Genomic DNA, 17,837 nt, shown 5'->3' on the forward strand with positions numbered 1-17,837 from the left:
TGGATAAAAACTCTCGTATTCATGACTGTTTTTCTTAATTTTTCATTGAAAATGACAGTTACAAATATGATTTTTTCGTCTTGTTCATCTACAAATTGTGCCCCGAAACACCTTGTTTGACCAATCTAAAGTTATAAAGCACCATTAAAGGAATTTATTTCTCAAATTTGAGAAATCTGTAGGCATCTTTCATTTACTAGATCTTGATCTTAAAAAATTAAGTGAGCACCCACAGGTGTACATATATTACCTCTCATATTATCCCATGTATATTCAGTTCAACTGATGTATTTTAACGAAACAAAGTATTAATTACTGTATGAACATTGTACTTTTTCTTAGTCTTATCCATTTTTTGTACAATTTATGTAGAGATGTAACTTTTGTTTTGATGTTATTGTTACGTTAAAACGTCACTGATGAATATCAAATGAAACAAGCATTCTGAGAGTATTGCATTAGCAATACTAGTCCCCTACTGGCAAGTGTAATCTGGTTCCGTTCCCGTTAAGAATTGAAAATGCCATAATTCCGTCAAAAATTAATGAAGCGGGACGAAATGCAAACTTGATCTATAACTAATCAAGGTAAAGTCACATACCAAAAATCAGCTCAATATCTACAAGCGTTGAGAAGAAAATTGTGGAAAACCTGTAAAAATTGAAAAGGTCGTAATTCCGTCAAAAATCAATGAAGCGGAACGAAATGCAAACTTGATCTGTAACTCATCAAGATACACTCACATACCAAAAATCAGCTCAATATCTGCAAGCGTTTAGGAAAAAAGTGCGGAAAACCAAGTGGGACAGACTGACAGACAGACAGAGGGACAGACAGACAGACAGACAGAGGGACAGACAGACAGACGGACAGACAGACAGACAGACGGACGGACAGACTCAGAGGAAACCTATAGTCCCCTCCGGTTTCACCGGTAGGGGACTAATAACTTACAAGAAATATATAACAACATAATTTATTCCATCCTATAAACATTCAATAAATATCAAAAGTTCTGGATTCAGTATAAAACTGTCCAATAGTGATTAACAATTAATTATCTGATCCCAGTCTATATAATTAGAGTACACCTCCATTTCTAACCATCGTTCATAGTTCTGTTTGAATTCCTCTGTCAGATCAACTTCTTCACCTAGAACACTGAGTAAACAATTGTCAACAGGTTTAAAGTCGGGGTCAGCGCTGTGTGGATTATACCGTCTCTGATTGAATCTGTCCACACACGCTCGTAGGGCACATTCCTCTGCCTGAAAGTCCCAAGGCCTTGCATCCATGTCTACAAGACATACATAAATATTCTTGTGTATACTCCTTCATCTTCAAAGCATACATATACAGTGAAACCTGTCTAGTCTGTCATGCACTGGGACACTTTTGTGTCAGAATAGATGTCTGATTGCACAGTGTAAAGGACATAGAAAATGGTAAAATAGGAATGAATATAAAGTTTAGAATTCACAGTGAAATGGATTGCACAGGTGTCAGATTAGACAGTTTTTTTGCATATCATTAATTTCCTACCAACTCTTACTTAGAAATCTTTAAATAATTATTTAATTTTAACAATATCCAAAAGCAAAACGTAAACAAAACTCCAAATCATGAATTACAGAAATAATACTCTGAAGCCATACCATTGCCGTAAGCCCAGTCATCATTGAGTCTGTGTCGGACTTTCTGATAGATGGCAGACATTGTCTTCATGTTACTTTTCCTCCACTGTCGACCAAGGTATTTTGTCTGCATCTTCAGAAGCTTCAGCACGTACAGCTGCATCATGGCCTGCTTCACCTTCAGGGATCTCTTCAGGATTGGGGCTGATTTAAATACTACTAACATCTGAAACAGTGAAATAATTAAGAGTGGTTTAAAATGTAACAACTAAGATGTACAGTAAATGTAAACATGTTCTTGCTTCTCAAATAATATATACAATTTACATGTAGATTTGCTTTTGCTATATTCAAGATGGAATTTGAAATTGGGAATAATTCAAAACCATTGGGAGGAAAACAAATATTTTTGTGTTCCATCACTGAAAAGTATCCCAGAATTCATTATTCCTCCCAAAAGTATTTTAATACAATCCACGATACATAAGTACATGTTCTATCAAAAGTAAGAATTATGTGAGGAATAACAAATTGGTAATTTCATTTAACTGCTGGCCTGGACATTAAAAATGGTAAATATGTTGAGGTACTCTTGTTTAAGTAAGCTTTACCATAGTCCTAGAATGTTTCCATTTGGTGAGTTTGTTGAGTATCCTTAACAGATTGATACAGGAGAAAAGATTCCTCCAACAGAAAGCCTGATTGTCACCGCTCTCCTGTTAAAAAAAACAAAACACGTCTTTGTCAATTTTTACATCTTAAGCAACATTAAATTTAGTATTCTTTTAACATGACTTCTAGGTGAATATTGACAATCTGCTATAATAATACACACATCTTCTAGTTCAAGTACTACCTAATAATCATAAACCTTGTCAGATTCTAATCAATGACATATCGAAGTGAAGAAGCATAGTTTTAGTTAGTTTCTTTGTCAATTTGATCTTTTATGTAGTAACTACATGTATATACAAGATATCAGTTATTTTACTTACTAAAGCTTCTGCTGTAAGTTCTGGTTGCTCCCCAATCACAGATCCTGGGTAATCCAGACATGGGATACTGAAATATAAATAATCATAATAAGATTAATAGGTAACATGGGGGGAAGGGGGTGTTAGATTTAGAATATTCATTTCTGCCTTTGATATTCAAATCTCACCTGTTTTTGGCAGTAACATATGACAGTATGTTTTGATTGAAAAATTTCAGCACCAGTGGTATACAATTTGCAAATACAAGGTGTTGGCTCATGAATTCAAACTGAAAGTACAACATACATCGATATTTTATAAATTTCAAAATAGAATGGACTTGGTTAGAAAGCTTAGTTTTCTTTTTTCACACTTTAAAAACTTTAATAAGGAAAAATTTCTGGAATGCTGTAGTGATTTATCTCCCTTGCTACAAAATCAAACACTCACTTGACACACATGGTCTAAGTTTGAAGTGTTTGAGTAGTAACAACAGAAGGCCTGATCTTTTATACACTCACTTGATATACATAGTTGAGTTTGAAGTGTTTTAGTATTAGCAGCGGTAAAACCTAATGTTTTATAGACTCACTTGATACACATGGTTGAGTTTGAAGTGTTTGTGTAGTAACAACAGAAGGCCTGATCTTTTATTTACTCACTCGATACACATGTTTGAGTTTGAAGTGTTTTAGTATTAGCAGCGGTAAAACCTAATGTTTTATAGACTCACTTGATACACATGGTTGAGTTTGAAGTGTTTGAGTAGTAACAATAGAAGGCCTGAGATTGCCTTTACAATGATCTCTTTGTGTCGATTCACATCAATCCCCAGCTTCATTGACTGTAGAACTGTTAATCTGCCAAATATATTTGTTAAAATGTTTAAAGGCAGAGTAATAAATAGAACCCCACAAATTAAAAATCTGCTGTTAAGTACTGTAAATGTATTCTATTTGGCATGTATGATATTTAGAAAAATTGATTTTTCAACAAGTTAGTGTAGATTTGATTTAGCTCTTTTTGAATGTACTTTACATGAACATATATACTTAAGAAATTTAACAATTGCTAGATATAGCGGAAGCTGCATTCCTCGAAAGGAGCTAAAAAAAAAAAATACTCAGCCAAATGTAATACCCTTAAAGTAACATACATTGTATACAATTATCTACAAAGTGGCTATAAATGAAAACTATGGATATCTTGAATACCATGGATATTTCGAAGTGATTTGGAAGTCCCATGCACTGAATATTTTAAGTATTTTACCCCCAATATTTCAAACCCTTTGATATCTAGAATTTTATTCTTGGTCCCATTGAGTTCGAGATAATGAGGTTTGACTGTATATTGTGCAAAAATAATATAAAAGTATACTGGATGCTCCTTAAGTCAAGAGTGTATTAAAACTTTGCAACATATTTTCCATTTTTTTTGCATTATTTTCAACAACAGTGATTATGTGCTATCAGTAGATGAATTTCATACATGCTTGTGAATAGATTTATATTACAGCACTACTTGCTGCCAAAATATACCTGCTCAAATACATGTAAATAAACCTGTTTAGTTATGTAAATCACCCTATAATAAACAGTAAATTCTACCCTTTATATCAATGAGATACTTACGGCATGACCTCGGGGAGAACATCAGACAGGATGTTGATGGAGTCTGTCTTGGTTTTGGAGGTCGGGGCAGCAGCCAGTAAAATCTTGAGGAGGGCTATCATGTACTGGGGGAGATTTGGGAGGATAGCCTGAAAGAGGACCTCCACGGGGGTGTTCTGTACATCTGTCTCTGGCTGTCAACGAAAAACAAATAACATAAAAATAATGTTATACAGATGAACTTCAGTATCACAATTGTTCTTAAATACTATGGCTAAGTTGAAGTAGGTTGGAAGTCTTAATATATTTTAATATCAATATCTGGAACCCTTGGATATCTTAAAAGTTTTTTCTTGGACACATTGAGTTCCAGATAATAACGTTTGCCTGTATATGCATTACATGTATCTGTCACATTTTTTTTTCATTAACATTAATGCATCCTCATGAAAATATATTTTTTTTCTTATATTACCTTTGAAAAAGGATTTTTGGCAATTTCCTCTTCTCTTTTGATCTGAATTTCTGTGAGTGATATGTACAAGTGCTGAAACAAATGAAAGAAAATGTGAGCAAGCTCACATACCCCACACTCCCCCAAAACTCAACAATGCAACACATAATGAATGGCATAGTGCATCTTAAATACACAGTATAATAATTCAAAAAGGGGCATTACTTGCAAAAAATCATCACATCAAAACTTCTTGCATATAAGGACATTCAAATCTTTGTATGTTACAATTTAACTGGGCCAAAGTTTCTAGATAAATAATGGAATCAAAATTTCTTGGTAATATGCAAATCTATACATTGTCTGAAATACCTACAAAGCTTCAGGAAATTCAGTGCAGGAGTTATGCTGACAAACTGTTATTTAAATTCCTCAGTGATTTCGATTTGTTAACGAGTGTAAGTCCATGTCCAACACATGACAATTTACACATTTATATAATTGATGGAAACAAAATTATGATGTAGTCATATGAATTTGTTTATATACTGTACTTATGAAATTATTTAAGCCAAAGCATCAATATGAGAAGGGGGGGTTGGGGGGGTTGAGAACTAGCTAAGATTGTGTGTGTGTGTTAAATCATTAATATTTTGATCTCAGAATCAATAGGGTTCTTTTAAGGTTATAAAATATTTCACATAAAATTTCATTACAAAAGCTGATTCCAGTGGATTTCCTTATTACCTAGCTGGAAAGTTTCTTCAATAATAGGCAAAACTCTTAAGGCAAAAATAATGGAATCAGAATTTCCTGGTAATTTGCACATCTACACACTGTGTGCTAAATATCTGCAAAGTTTGACCAAATTCTGTGCAGCGGTTTATGAGGAGTTGCGCTGACAAACTCTTCATCTCTATATTCAAGATATATGGCCAAAAATCTAAGTTGAAAAGTGCCGAAATTCCCAGAAAAAATAATGGAATCGGAATTTCCTGGTAATATGCACATCTACACATTGTGTCCTAAATAACTGCAAAGTTTGGTGAAATTCTGTGCAGCGGTTTAAGAGGAGTTGCGCTGACAAACTCTTCATCTCTATATTCAATCTAAGTTGAAAAATGCAAAAATTCCCAGAAAAAATAAAGGAATCGTAATTTCCTGGTAATATGCACATCTACACATTGTGTCCTAAATATCTGCAAAGTTTGACCAAATTCTGTGCAGCGGTTTATGAGGAGTTGCGCTAACAATCTGTTCATCTCTATATTCAAGATCTGGCCAAAAATCTAAGTTGAAAAGTGCCGAAATTCCCAGAAAAAATTACAGAATCGGAATTTCCTGGTAATATGCACATCTACACATCGTTTCCTAAATATCTGCAAAGTTTGGTGAAATTCTGTGCAGCGGTTTAAGAGGAGTTGCGCTGACAAACTCTTCATCTCTATATTCAAGATGTGGCCAAAAATCTAAATTGAAAAGTGCTGAAATTCCCAGAAAAAATAAAGGAATCGTAATTTCCTGGTAATATGCACATCTACACATTGTGTCCTAAATATCTGCAAAGTTTGACCAAATTCTGTGCAGCGGTTTATGAGGAGTTGCGTTGACAAAAAAAACAGGACTGACGGACTGACTGACTGACACACTGACTGACTGACTGATGGACGGGTCAAAAACATTATACCCCCCGCAACTTGTTGCGTGGGGTATAATAATGGCTCATTTAGGAATGATATTTAGCCTTAAATTTCAATGCAGAATACAGTGTGCTATTTTTTTTTAACTGTAAAAAGCAACTAATCAAACATGCATTATGAAAAGATCAAGATCAAATGTAGCTGCAGATCTGTAGCTCGTTGATCTGTAAAAAAATGGGAGCCCTTTGGTTGTCCATCCAATTTTTTTTCCGACCAACAAGCTGCAGACCTGCAGCTAGAACAACATCATGTGGATATACATTTATATGCATATAATACTATGTGCATGCATAAAAATCAGAAGTACAGTTCTGTTGACTTGCTGACCTCTTTCAAGACCTTGACCCCTTCATGTATGGGATGTGGAAGTCCTGCTAGGGAGGACATATCATTCTTCACTTGAAATCCAACAAACTTCATTCTTGTGGCATCCAAAAATTGCTCCAAATCTTTCTGCCTGTTTCAGTACATATTATGAAAAAGTAATTTAATTCAAGTTTGCTTGATTCTTTTGAAAAATATAACCAAACACACCAATATATGATTTCAATTTTTATTCTATAGGCCATGACTTAGAAATTCAAGTCTTTTCTTGTTAAAACATCATTTTATTTTTACCTGACTTTTGGTTTCCATGGTAGTATTTTTTGCTGCATCACTGTGGGGGTAGCTGGTCGGGGTGGGGTGGGGGGCATATCCTCGTCACTGCTCTGTCTTGCATTCCCGTCCACGTCATTAAATATATTGTCCTCTCCATTGGAGTTTTCGAACGGGTCACTGTCAAGGCTACTCTGTTTAACCAAAGTCTTGTGTAAGGCGACGCGGAGGCCGAGAGAGAGATAAGTAGAGAGGCAGGCACGAAGAGAGTTAGAAAGCAAGCATACATTAGCCAGGATGCACATATTAGTATACTGAATATATTGTACATCACATGTATTAAACAAACAGTCCCATCACCTCAAAGCAATAAGTGTGCAATTTCAGACAGTGCTTGGATTAAAAGTGAAAAAAAAAGAAACCTCAAACTCTTGCTTCAGACAGGCTCATACTGAATAAACTACACGTATATCTAATTTTGAAAAAAAAAAAAATTTTCATAAGTTTTGTGTTAAGCATTACAATAAAACAAACAGAATATTTCCTTTTGCAACTTAATGTTGTGTCAATGCAATTGCTTGACCATCTCTTGATGTTTTGAACAGATATCAATAAGAGTTTCTCAATTGTTAAGAAGCTCCGAGCACTATCTCAAATCTCTCTACATTCTGCTGATTAATTACTGAGCATTCAGTGACTAATTAATACAGGTACATGTATATATCATAAATAATTGTTTGTTTTCTTTGCAAGCACTGTTAAACAAATCAACTTGTCATATGGAAGCATAATTTTAAATTATTCTAAATAATAAAGATATTCATAATAATTTGAAAAAAAAAAAATCATTAATTTGTTAATTATTATTGAAATAATGATCATCTAATCATGTATCAAATATTTCAAAATCTATGTATCATATGCAGCATAATATTTCACCTGCACAGCCAACTGTCATGCATTATCATACAAAATTCATATTTTCCTTCTCTTCCATGCATAAGAGTGCAACCTATTTCTAAGAAATACTTCTGATTCAATCTGTACATTTCCTGTGTAATGTCCAATCAAGTATAAATTTTATCTTTAACCACACCCTCACTACATGACAAAGTGTTAAACTGAGGATTGGGTTACAAATTACGGCCAAGTTTTCATGCAAACATTGCCCAAAGAATAAAGAGCTGTTTTGTTCTAAGCTGTGTTTTCTCTGCTTATCATGCTACTGTAATCTATGTTACCTTCAAGTTGAAAAAGCTAAAGGAGTCCATCTTAAATAAACAACTTTATACATATGTATTTTGGTCATTTTTACTGTATTTTTTCTGTTTTAAAACTGTGTTTTATACTATTTTTATGGGCTCTTCTTAGCAGTACATGTATATATCTAATGACTTATAAAAAGATTCCTAGTAAGTTCATTATAAACATACAAAAAGCTGACTAACTGATACACGTACTTATTAATAAATATGAGGGAATGAATTTAGTATATTAGTAAATACAAAGAAGAATTTGCATATCTAAGCATCCTTAGAAGAAAGATTTACAACTTGGATACTGATTCTGCACTCTACACTAAATGGTATATTCAAATTTGCAAGTTTTTTTGCTGTTAGTACATATGCAAGTAAATCAATTCAAACACAAATGAAGATAGAATTAAAAGACATTTGTAATTTGGTACATAGAAAATATTATGGTCATATTATTTTGAAATAAATTTCAATGCATCAAGTACATATATATCAACGATGATATTTGATAAAATGCTCTAACTTGTATATGTAAATCTTTATTTCTCAAAGATTTTAATGCTACACGACAATTTCAAAATATCTGCATTTCACACCTTTTGTAAAACAACACAGGACACCCATGCATTGTTAGAATACAGTACAATGAACTAATGATTTCATTTTCATCACTTCGGACAACAATCATGCCATTTTCAAGTATGTCACATTTTTCATGCAAATATCAAAACAAATTTACTTATCAATAGCTATTGAGTTGCAAATTAACCTCTCTTTTAAGAAAAACAAAATTGGTAAGACAAAGCACATTCAATGAAAAATCACATATCAAGAGAAAAAAGACAGAAAAACTTGGATTAGTGGTATCAAAATTTCCAAATTTTTTTTAGCAGAGTCTGGTTTCACTAAGTGAAGTGTACTGACAAGTGCAGACAAATTCTATAATTTAGAAATTCATATATGAAATTATACTATACACCATGAACTCAATATCACTAGCACTTTTGCTCCGAAAATGGTTTCGATTTTTTGCATTGCATTCAAAGTGTTATACTAAAATTACATATTGAAATAAAAACATTCAGGTGTATGAAGTTAATCTGCAGATAATTTAATCTACTTGTGTAAAAACTGCTCTAACAGAAAAAAAGACTTTGACAAAAAAAAGGTATTAAAAATTTGCTAAAAAAAGTGTGAATGACAAGAATCAAGACTCTATAGCTTACCCGCTTGCCTCCCCTGAATGCCCTGCGGGGCATCTGCTGTTCAATGAGGTCTGCAGCAGAGGTGGGCGGAGATGAGGCCCTCATACTCTTACAAACTTCATATGTGTCCTCAGGAAGTGGGGGGAGACCATACTTTTCCCGAACTTCATTTTTCTTGTTCTGTAATTCTCGGAGTCCACCAAGGGAAACCTATTCATCAGGCATGCAAGATGGTTAATGAGCCATCAATAAAGAGGGATTTCTCCCACTACAGCATTTTAAAAAGTAATATTATTGAAATATCTAACAACCCTTTTGTTGTAAGTTTCCACATTCACTTTTCATTAATTAGCACATTTCTCAAGTTGCTGCAGGTCTCTCACCCACTGGTCTGAAACTCTCTGGTTGTCAATCTCAATTTGTACAGTCCAGTGAACTACAGCCCCACAGCTAATTTCTCATGTTAACAGCAAAATAAATTTTACATCTTGGAATTTTATTTTTAAGACTGAGGACAACTATTTTATTGACAACTGTGATAATCTACCTGTATGACAGAGAAATGGACTGTGTAAGACAGAACTCCCAATTACAGAGGTAACTTGTAACTTACCAGTACTACTTTCCACAACAAAAGCAGGACTTTCTTCATGGGGAAGTGTGGTGCACTTCCACTACAGAACTTGGTGATCATACTGAATAATATCACAGGCAGAATATCCTCCCCAACTAGAGGGGTCACTGTAAAAATACACAGGTCATGGTTAACATGGACATTTATGTCTGCTGATTATTTATGCAACAAGTATTTAGTAATAGTCAACGTTTTGACGGTGGCCGCTTATCGGTAGAAGTAACTATAAATAAATCTAACTTAAATACATGTATTCCCCAATGCCTTTATATGTATGCTCTATGTAACATTTTGGATATAGGGAAGATATTGGAGCACACACTAATGTCACAACAATGCAGGAGTTAATGCAATTTTATGACACTGGATTCACTGCAAGCAATGGTTACCTAAATCTTCTATGAAGATACTTCTATTGTGTCTTTGTTCATCAGATTCTGTCTCCAGTGGACATCTCATTACCTCCACCATAATGTACAGCACATTCAGGATTAACCTGTCAGTACAATGTCATGTGTAAACTACACTAGGGTAAGGCAGTTTTTTTTTTCAATTTTGCATTTTGAAAAAATATCCCTGAACATTATTTATCACTAGACACAGCATTAAAACTGTATGAAACAGTAGATTTTTTTAAAAATATTATTTTGTACCATGGTATGAGTAAATTTTAACTGTTTACATCTAGCTATTACAAAATTTCATGTCCCAAAGGGACACAATTAAATTGATTCTGGAGTGTATTGGTTGCTGTATATATGTGATTTTGGTTTTACAGCCTCCTGTCTGTACCTTAAGTCACTGCTGTCTGCCACTGAAACAGCCAGTTTTCTCATTGCTATAGAGGCTGCAGAAGTATTCCTACAAGTCAAATAAATACAATCAGCACTATTCAATGACATATCATATAGCATCACAAAACAGCTCCCCAAAGAGAACTAAAATATTCTCATAAAAACATGACTCAAACTTTCCCTGAAAAATATGTACACACAATAACCAGAAAAATTACAACATGAAAAGTAAATGAAACTCTGCATGAAGTGTAGATAGGACTTACTCCATCTCCATAGAGAGCAGCTCCACGAATGACACAAACAGCCCCTGCTCATACAACAGGTGGACGTTTCTGTGGGTCCAGTCTTGATGTTCCTCCTCTGAAATGCACTCCCCATACACACCTGCAATACAGCAATGTAATGTTTACCTATATTGCAATACTTATACAATCAATGGTTACATTTATGAATACAGTCTGTCAAACACCCACAAACAATATGTGGATACCATGTATATGTCAAAGCCCAAAAAAGAATAAGAGGTTGAGGTCAGCCATGGCCATAAAAGTAAGATGAGCTCACTTTTGATCTCAATCTCACTTTTTCACTAACAATTATTCCTTTTGTAAACCTGAGATTGAGATCAAAAGTGAGCTCCTCTAAATTTTATGGTCTTGGGGTCAGAACTTATTAATTCAAAGTTTAAACATCAATAACTCATTTGCTCAGAAAATACAGCAATTTTTTTGTGCTTCCCACTTAGGATATCAAGATTTTATTGTACTCATGAGAATTAAGACTTTCAATGCACATAGCAGATTAAAAGAAAGGGATTCTGGTCCTTACCTTGTACGAGATATAACAGAGACCACATGGCATTAATTCTGCGTTCCTTGTCTGCGACCTCTAGTTCATTCTGGAGGAACACAATATGTTTCCTTTGAACAGCCTCATCAGACTTTGTCCATTTGTTTTCACCTGATGGATCATCACAGATATATAAGTAAATGTATGATGTAATAAACATATTTTTATAAATTAATTAATTATTTCAGTTTTAAATGATATTGTGAATTCACTTTCTGCCATAACATTTTCTTCCAGAAATATTACATAAATGCCAGTACAAGCCATTGCTTACATTCTGTATTTATAAATCCTTCTTCAAACTTTTTTCTTGATGATTCAAATTCCGAGTCCTCTGTATAACTGAAGAGTTCTGAAAACATTCACAAAAAGGAATGGTAGAATGTCAATAATATTTAATCTTTGGTGATGAGCATGAAATGTAAATTTAAAGCTGTAAAATATCATGAATATGTAACGTTATAATCTAAAATTGTCAGACCAAGTATAAAATTGTAAACAAAATTGAGAGACTTTGATAAATGTAAAACTTTTTTTCAATTTGGGAAAGAAATGGTATGGAAATCTTATTCATTTGGAAAAATTGCATTTTATTTCGTGCATTTTTATTTATTTGTGGAAACCTAGTGGCGTAATAATTTATTTCATACCTGCTAATTCTGCATTGTATGTGTCTGCATCATCATAAAGAAATTCTATATCTGGGCATTCTGTCATACTCTACAAAAAACCAAACATTACTCTTGTGTATATAATAAATCAGAATGATATAACAAGAGATGGAAATAATGATTTCAAGACATCTTCCTGACATAAACATCGCTTTTCGTTTCTTTAAAAAAAAAAAAAAATACAAGGGGAAATCTAAATAACAACGCACTTCGTTGAACATATTATTTCTTTGCAATTAGCTGTGTATTACCTCTGAAAGTGAATCATCTCTTTGTCTCCGTAAAATATCTCGTAATTTTGGCAGTCCCTCTTTCTTACTTCCAGCCTCCATCTTGAATTTGTTTGCTGAAGAGTTCATACAAAGGGACGCAATCACGGTCGACATAAAATCAAAGTACTGAGGGTACTTAAAATTCACACAAGCCAAGGATTGGACCCGTCCTATGATCAATTAGACACTGCTAGATAGGTGTGCTCTACTGAAGATATATCTAGACTCTGGTAAATGAAAACCTACTTAAATGTAACTGCATGTAAATAAAACAAATAATTCTTTTACTTAAAAAGTGCAGTTTAGTAATCAATTTTACCATAGGCACTCCCCAGCTTAATTGTTAAAAATATATATCTACTATACTATAAACGTTATGTTTATAGTATAGTAGATATATATTTTTAACAATTAAGCTGGGGAGTGCCTATGGTCTTTGTCCCCAATATAACTCATCAACCTTGGACTGTCCTCTCACAATTAGTACCTTTTCAACAAGTCTATTCAACAGCTAGGATGTTGTGATGCAATGGCAATGGTAATGAAAGAGAGAGCAGACAACACCACAGATTTGAAAACATAGGCTCTACTCCAATATGCTTCTACATATGTTATCGCACATGAAAATATTTTAACGTGCGAAATTGAGCAGGATGACAATGTAGGCCAGAGACTATTTTATATAAATTGGAGCCATAAGTTTCATAATTATATAATTGTATATTAAATATGTAACAGGAAAGGAGAAAATGTATGACTGGATCTGGAATCAAACCCAGGACCCCTGCATCACCAGTCAGGTGCTCTCTCTACCAACTTAGCTACCCAGCCATAATATCCATGACCCAAACCACTACAAATATTTGTAATATATATATATATATATATATATATATATATATATATATATATATATATATATATATATATATATATATACATGTATATATATATATATATATATATATATATATATATATATATATATATATATATATATATATATATATATATATATATATATATATATATATATTATTAATTATATATATAATTGTGCTAAAGGCATCAAAATATAAATTCCTCTAAAATGAGATATACCCTGGTATCTGCTCATCAGAAATCAATCTTATCCAATTGCTTGCATGAAATTTCTCCCCCTTTCAATTCTTCCTCAGTGAAGCCAGTGGTTTCATGCTTATCAATTTTTGGTTCCCTCAAAGTAAGTTTAAGAGCTATGTTTTACATATGCATTGTGATATTATTTTATTTGATGATAATACTTTGCATAAATTAGGAGATTACATTAAAAATTAACTGGCATATAATTTTGCAAATTCTAAAATGTACATGAAAGAGGTATCAATAATTCACAACCAAAATAAAATGGCATCCAAAACTGGAAAACATAAAATATACTTGGTTCAAATGGCAACTGAAACTTGAAATATGTAATGACTAGAAGTAAATGTTCTGGTAACAAGACTCTGCATAGTACATGTATATGTAACAGATGGAAGACTATTTCTCTAACACTTCCATATCAACATTGAATCAGATATCATGATTTAAGGAGATAAAATACACACACCTGATTAAACTCAATTGATAAGGGAACAAAAAATAAAAAATACATAACTCAAATTTGTGAAAAATCATAAGATGACCCCCCAAAAAATTTAAATTAAAAAACTACAATAGAATAGTACTCCTGATCCATAATTATCCAGGTATATGCAGTAAATCACTGTTTTATGGATAGGAAATTATTTAAGCCAGACAAAATGAAGTAAATTGGCATTCAAATCTGTATTGATTTTACTAATAATGTAATTCTGGTTGAAGCAAACCCTTTGATTGGCTGCAAATAATAGTTCCTAATGTACAACTGTTTTGCCTCATCACAATATGACTATGTCAAAAACAAATTCAATTCGCTTGAAATTGCATTAAATCTTGAACAATTTGAAGTCATTCTTGAGTGGGGAATAGTTTTCTATTTTACTCTACATGTTAGAAAATTAAATTATAAGGAATAACTTTAATAGCAACCCAAGTTACACTTGTATAACCTGGATTAAAACAGGTTTCACTTTTTAATAATACACTTCACAGTTTATAAAGCATAAACTGTCCCAAACCAGGTTAAACAATATAACTTGGGTAGCTATTTAATTCATTCCTTAATTATACTTTAATCTTTACAAAATATCATAATACTGTATATTCCTTTAAACTTACAAATACACAAATTACTGCAGTAAAAACATAAATAATTCAGAAGAAATATGTCATTTAGTGATGAATGTATCCTGAAAAGCTTTTGGTTAGGCATAAATTATTTTGGTAACTGGAAATATATATACATTAAAAGTTTTAACATGAAATCCAAGAAAAAAATTAAAATTCCTGTTGTCAAGCATTAATGTTCTTAACCTCTTACCTATCCTAAAAAAAGACAATTTTCATCTTTTAAATAATTTGTGATCAAAGGAATAATATCTACTAAAGTATTTCTTCAGACCAAACAAATTACTTCAAGTGAAAAGTATACTATTTACATGAAACATGAAGAAGTATTTTTACCACATGTAAATATAAGTTAGGTGCACAGATGAGAAAAAGCATATAAAATTAACATAGAATGCCCTGTTTATACAAAGATTTCCAGTAAAATTTGTAAAGCAGTGCATTAACTGCTTGAAAGAATTAATTACAATTAATATATAATTGTATAATTTCCTGATTAAATAAAGGTTTCCACTAAGTGAAAATACATGTAATCTATTAGTATTACATTACAGTACATGAATACAAATTTTAAGAAAGGTTTTCAGAAAATGCAATGTACAATGCAGTGCATATAAAAGAACACAAATGTATAACTTACTGCTTATACCTAATTATTACATAGATTATCAATGTACAGAATACTAATTTTAAATTTGTGATTACAGCATGTATTTACAATTTACAGTTGAATTACTGATACAAAGAATTACTGTATAGTGTACAAAATAATTACGTGGAATCATATTCATCTGAGAAGTCCCTGTTAGTTGTAAACAAAATGCCTGGAATTTGTCCAATCTTCACATCAGTTCCATTGCGACTGAACTTAGATTTACTGAAACTAAAGCGCACACCTGAGCAGGTGACAGTGCTGAGTCCATTCTTCCCTTGATACGTATCCAGCCCATCAGAACTAATAAGTTTCACCACTAACGAATGCTTCTTTCCTGGTCCAATATCAATGGGTGTCTCTAAGAGAATGGGATAAGTGTGCTGGCTCTCACTGGTTTTTAACCTGGTTTTTCTGGTGACTTTTTCTACTTCCATCGTATCGTAAATGGAGCATGTCACATCATACACTCCCTCACCAATGTACGATCCATATACAAGAATACCGTGCAGGGAGATCTTTTCATTGCAGGTGAAGGAGATGGCATCCGGTTCACCACCACAGTACCATGAACCATCCTCATAAACGGTTTGATACCGGATACAAGTCTGTATGGGCCGACTGTCATTTACGTCAGAGTGGAAAGATGTAGTCATGGAGGTAGGAGAATCCAATCCTGAATATCTGTTTATTGCACTGAACTTACATTTTCTACTTCTCTCCTTCTTGAAGAAAAACTTGAAGAGTTCGACTTTTTCGGCATCAGTCAGTATGTCCATATCTGCTACAACCTCAGTGAAATACTGATCTCCTAGTAAAGGAAATCTAACCAAATAAATAATGTCCCCCAAGACCTTTCTTTGGTTTTCTGCATTAATGTCCAAACCTTTTTCCTCACATTGAGCAACTGCCCATTTCAAAGCAGCATCTAAAACCGACTTCTCATCAATCTGCAATTCATCACTGGATAAAATAATTTCGAGACACTTGGAAGAAAGGCTTAGAAAATCTTCTGAATGTAAGACTTCTTTAGTGTGTCGACAGATGTAGCTCATGCATTTCCGCTGAAGTTCATGTTCATCATACAGATGTGACTGTTCAAGAATAGCACAGATGTTCTCAGTGGTCTGATCCAGTTCAAGATACTGAATGCATTGTTTCACCAGAGCCTGGATGGAGTATTTCTTGGCAGCATACAACAATGGCAGCACTATGTCTGGCTGTAAGTCTACACTGTCTGTGTAGAGGAACCTGTAATACAAAGAGTGAATATGAAATGGGAAAGAATTGACCAATAAAGGATGTTTCCACATGTGTCATTAATTTTCATTTTTCAAACTTTTTCCCAACAATATTTACCAGAGTCCACATTTTGTTCAGAAAGTGATATGATTGAAACTGATATGGACTAAAACAGCATAGAAGATTACTACTGTAAAACCTTCCCATGGTAAACATGGTAAATAGTGTAAATTCCTTCATACAATTTCTTTCTGAAATGCTGTTAAGACTTACTCTAGTAGTGCCTTAAATACAGGTGGTTCAATATCAGGTAGAGTTATTTCCCTTTGTGTCTCAGCAAGGGGTCCACAGAACATGGAGAAGAAAACACAACTCCTGCTGACCAAAACATATTTGTGTGCCGCCACCTTCTCCTTGTTCTCCCCCACCAAGAATTCTATGTCACAGGCGATCTGATTGGTCCACATATATTTATTACAATACTGTATGTTCCTACAGGATTGCCAGTCATCAATGATGGAGGCTGCCATTCTCCTGAAAGAAACAGAACAAAATGAATAACTTTATCAGCACAAATTCTCTTCAAAGGATACATGTACCTTGTTAGATTTAATGTTCAGGGCTATATGCTGCAAAGAAAGAACGTTCTATCGTTAAAATGATTATTGTCCTACGGACCCGGTTTGTGGCTAGGGTCTGTCCTTAGAACATGTAGACAATACTGCAGTGCCCTGTACAGCACTCCATATTGCTTAGGCATAAAAATACGAAAATATGCCTAGTTCTTTGAATGCATAGTTACTTTTATGTTTCTATACTTCATCGTCTCTATGTAAAGTCGTTATATCGTTGATTTTATCTTTACCCTTTGATAAATTCGATAAAAAAATTACAAATATTTACCTTTCACCTCTTCATGGGCCTATTCGGGATTACACAAATCGTACGCTAAACAATTCGAATCTCTCCCTTTTATAAAGTTATGAGTAACTGTAATTTGTAATATATCTCTGATATAAATTTAATGATTTGCAATA

General features: G+C 33.3%; 2 protein-coding genes across 3 annotated transcripts; both read right to left on the minus strand.

The window, feature by feature from the left end:
• Positions 1-962: 962 nt before the first annotated feature.
• Positions 963-12,758, minus strand: LOC133195593 (striatin-interacting protein 1 homolog). 2 transcript variants are annotated; one of them, XM_061331476.1, is made up of 20 exons: positions 12,636-12,758; positions 12,364-12,433; positions 11,988-12,065; positions 11,693-11,824; positions 11,128-11,248; positions 10,860-10,928; positions 10,457-10,563; positions 10,047-10,174; positions 9,455-9,643; positions 8,214-8,243; positions 6,994-7,166; positions 6,703-6,832; positions 4,697-4,768; positions 4,243-4,415; positions 3,342-3,468; positions 2,797-2,897; positions 2,630-2,696; positions 2,246-2,350; positions 1,656-1,860; positions 963-1,297 (listed from the first exon to the last, which is right to left on the minus strand). In XM_061331476.1, the coding sequence occupies exons 1-20, from the start codon at positions 12,741-12,743 to the stop codon at positions 1,047-1,049; spliced, it is 2,436 nt and encodes an 811-aa protein (XP_061187460.1). In that variant the 5' UTR covers positions 12,744-12,758; the 3' UTR covers positions 963-1,046. The 2 variants fall into 2 exon arrangements, with proteins under 2 accessions (XP_061187460.1, XP_061187461.1); XM_061331477.1 differs by lacking the exon at positions 8,214-8,243.
• A 2,560-nt stretch (positions 12,759-15,318) lies between these two features.
• Positions 15,319-17,333, minus strand: LOC133194478 (BTB/POZ domain-containing protein 6-like). The gene is made up of 2 exons (XM_061330429.1): positions 17,074-17,333; positions 15,319-16,809 (listed from the first exon to the last, which is right to left on the minus strand). Exons 1-2 carry the CDS (start codon positions 17,328-17,330, stop codon positions 15,678-15,680), a joined length of 1,389 nt encoding a protein of 462 aa, XP_061186413.1. The 5' UTR covers positions 17,331-17,333; the 3' UTR covers positions 15,319-15,677.
• Positions 17,334-17,837: the final 504 nt, after the last annotated feature.

The sequence above is a fragment of the Saccostrea echinata genome, unplaced genomic scaffold (genome assembly GCF_033153115.1).
Source record: "Saccostrea echinata isolate AGI-Se365-2 ecotype Australia unplaced genomic scaffold, CSIRO_AGI_Sech_v1 ptg000029l, whole genome shotgun sequence".
Taxonomy (NCBI): domain Eukaryota; kingdom Metazoa; phylum Mollusca; class Bivalvia; order Ostreida; family Ostreidae; genus Saccostrea; species Saccostrea echinata.

Excerpts from the sequence above, each read along its gene's own strand:
- LOC133194478 (XM_061330429.1), bottom strand. The coding sequence starts at position 17,330 with ATGGCAGCCTCCATCATTGATGACTGGCAATCCTGTAGGAACATACAG. Across the intron at positions 16,810-17,073 it reads GTATTTAAGGCACTACTAGA|GTTCCTCTACACAGACAGTG; the intron begins GTAAGTCTTAAC and ends TTTGTATTACAG.
- LOC133195593 (XM_061331476.1), bottom strand. The coding sequence starts at position 12,743 with ATGAACTCTTCAGCAAACAAATTCAAGATGGAGGCTGGAAGTAAGAAA. Across the intron at positions 9,644-10,046 it reads TGTTGTGGAAAGTAGTACTG|GTTTCCCTTGGTGGACTCCG; the intron begins GTAAGTTACAAG and ends CCTGATGAATAG. Across the intron at positions 8,244-9,454 it reads CATTCAGGGGAGGCAAGCGG|ATGGACTCCTTTAGCTTTTT; the intron begins GTAAGCTATAGA and ends TGTTTATTTAAG.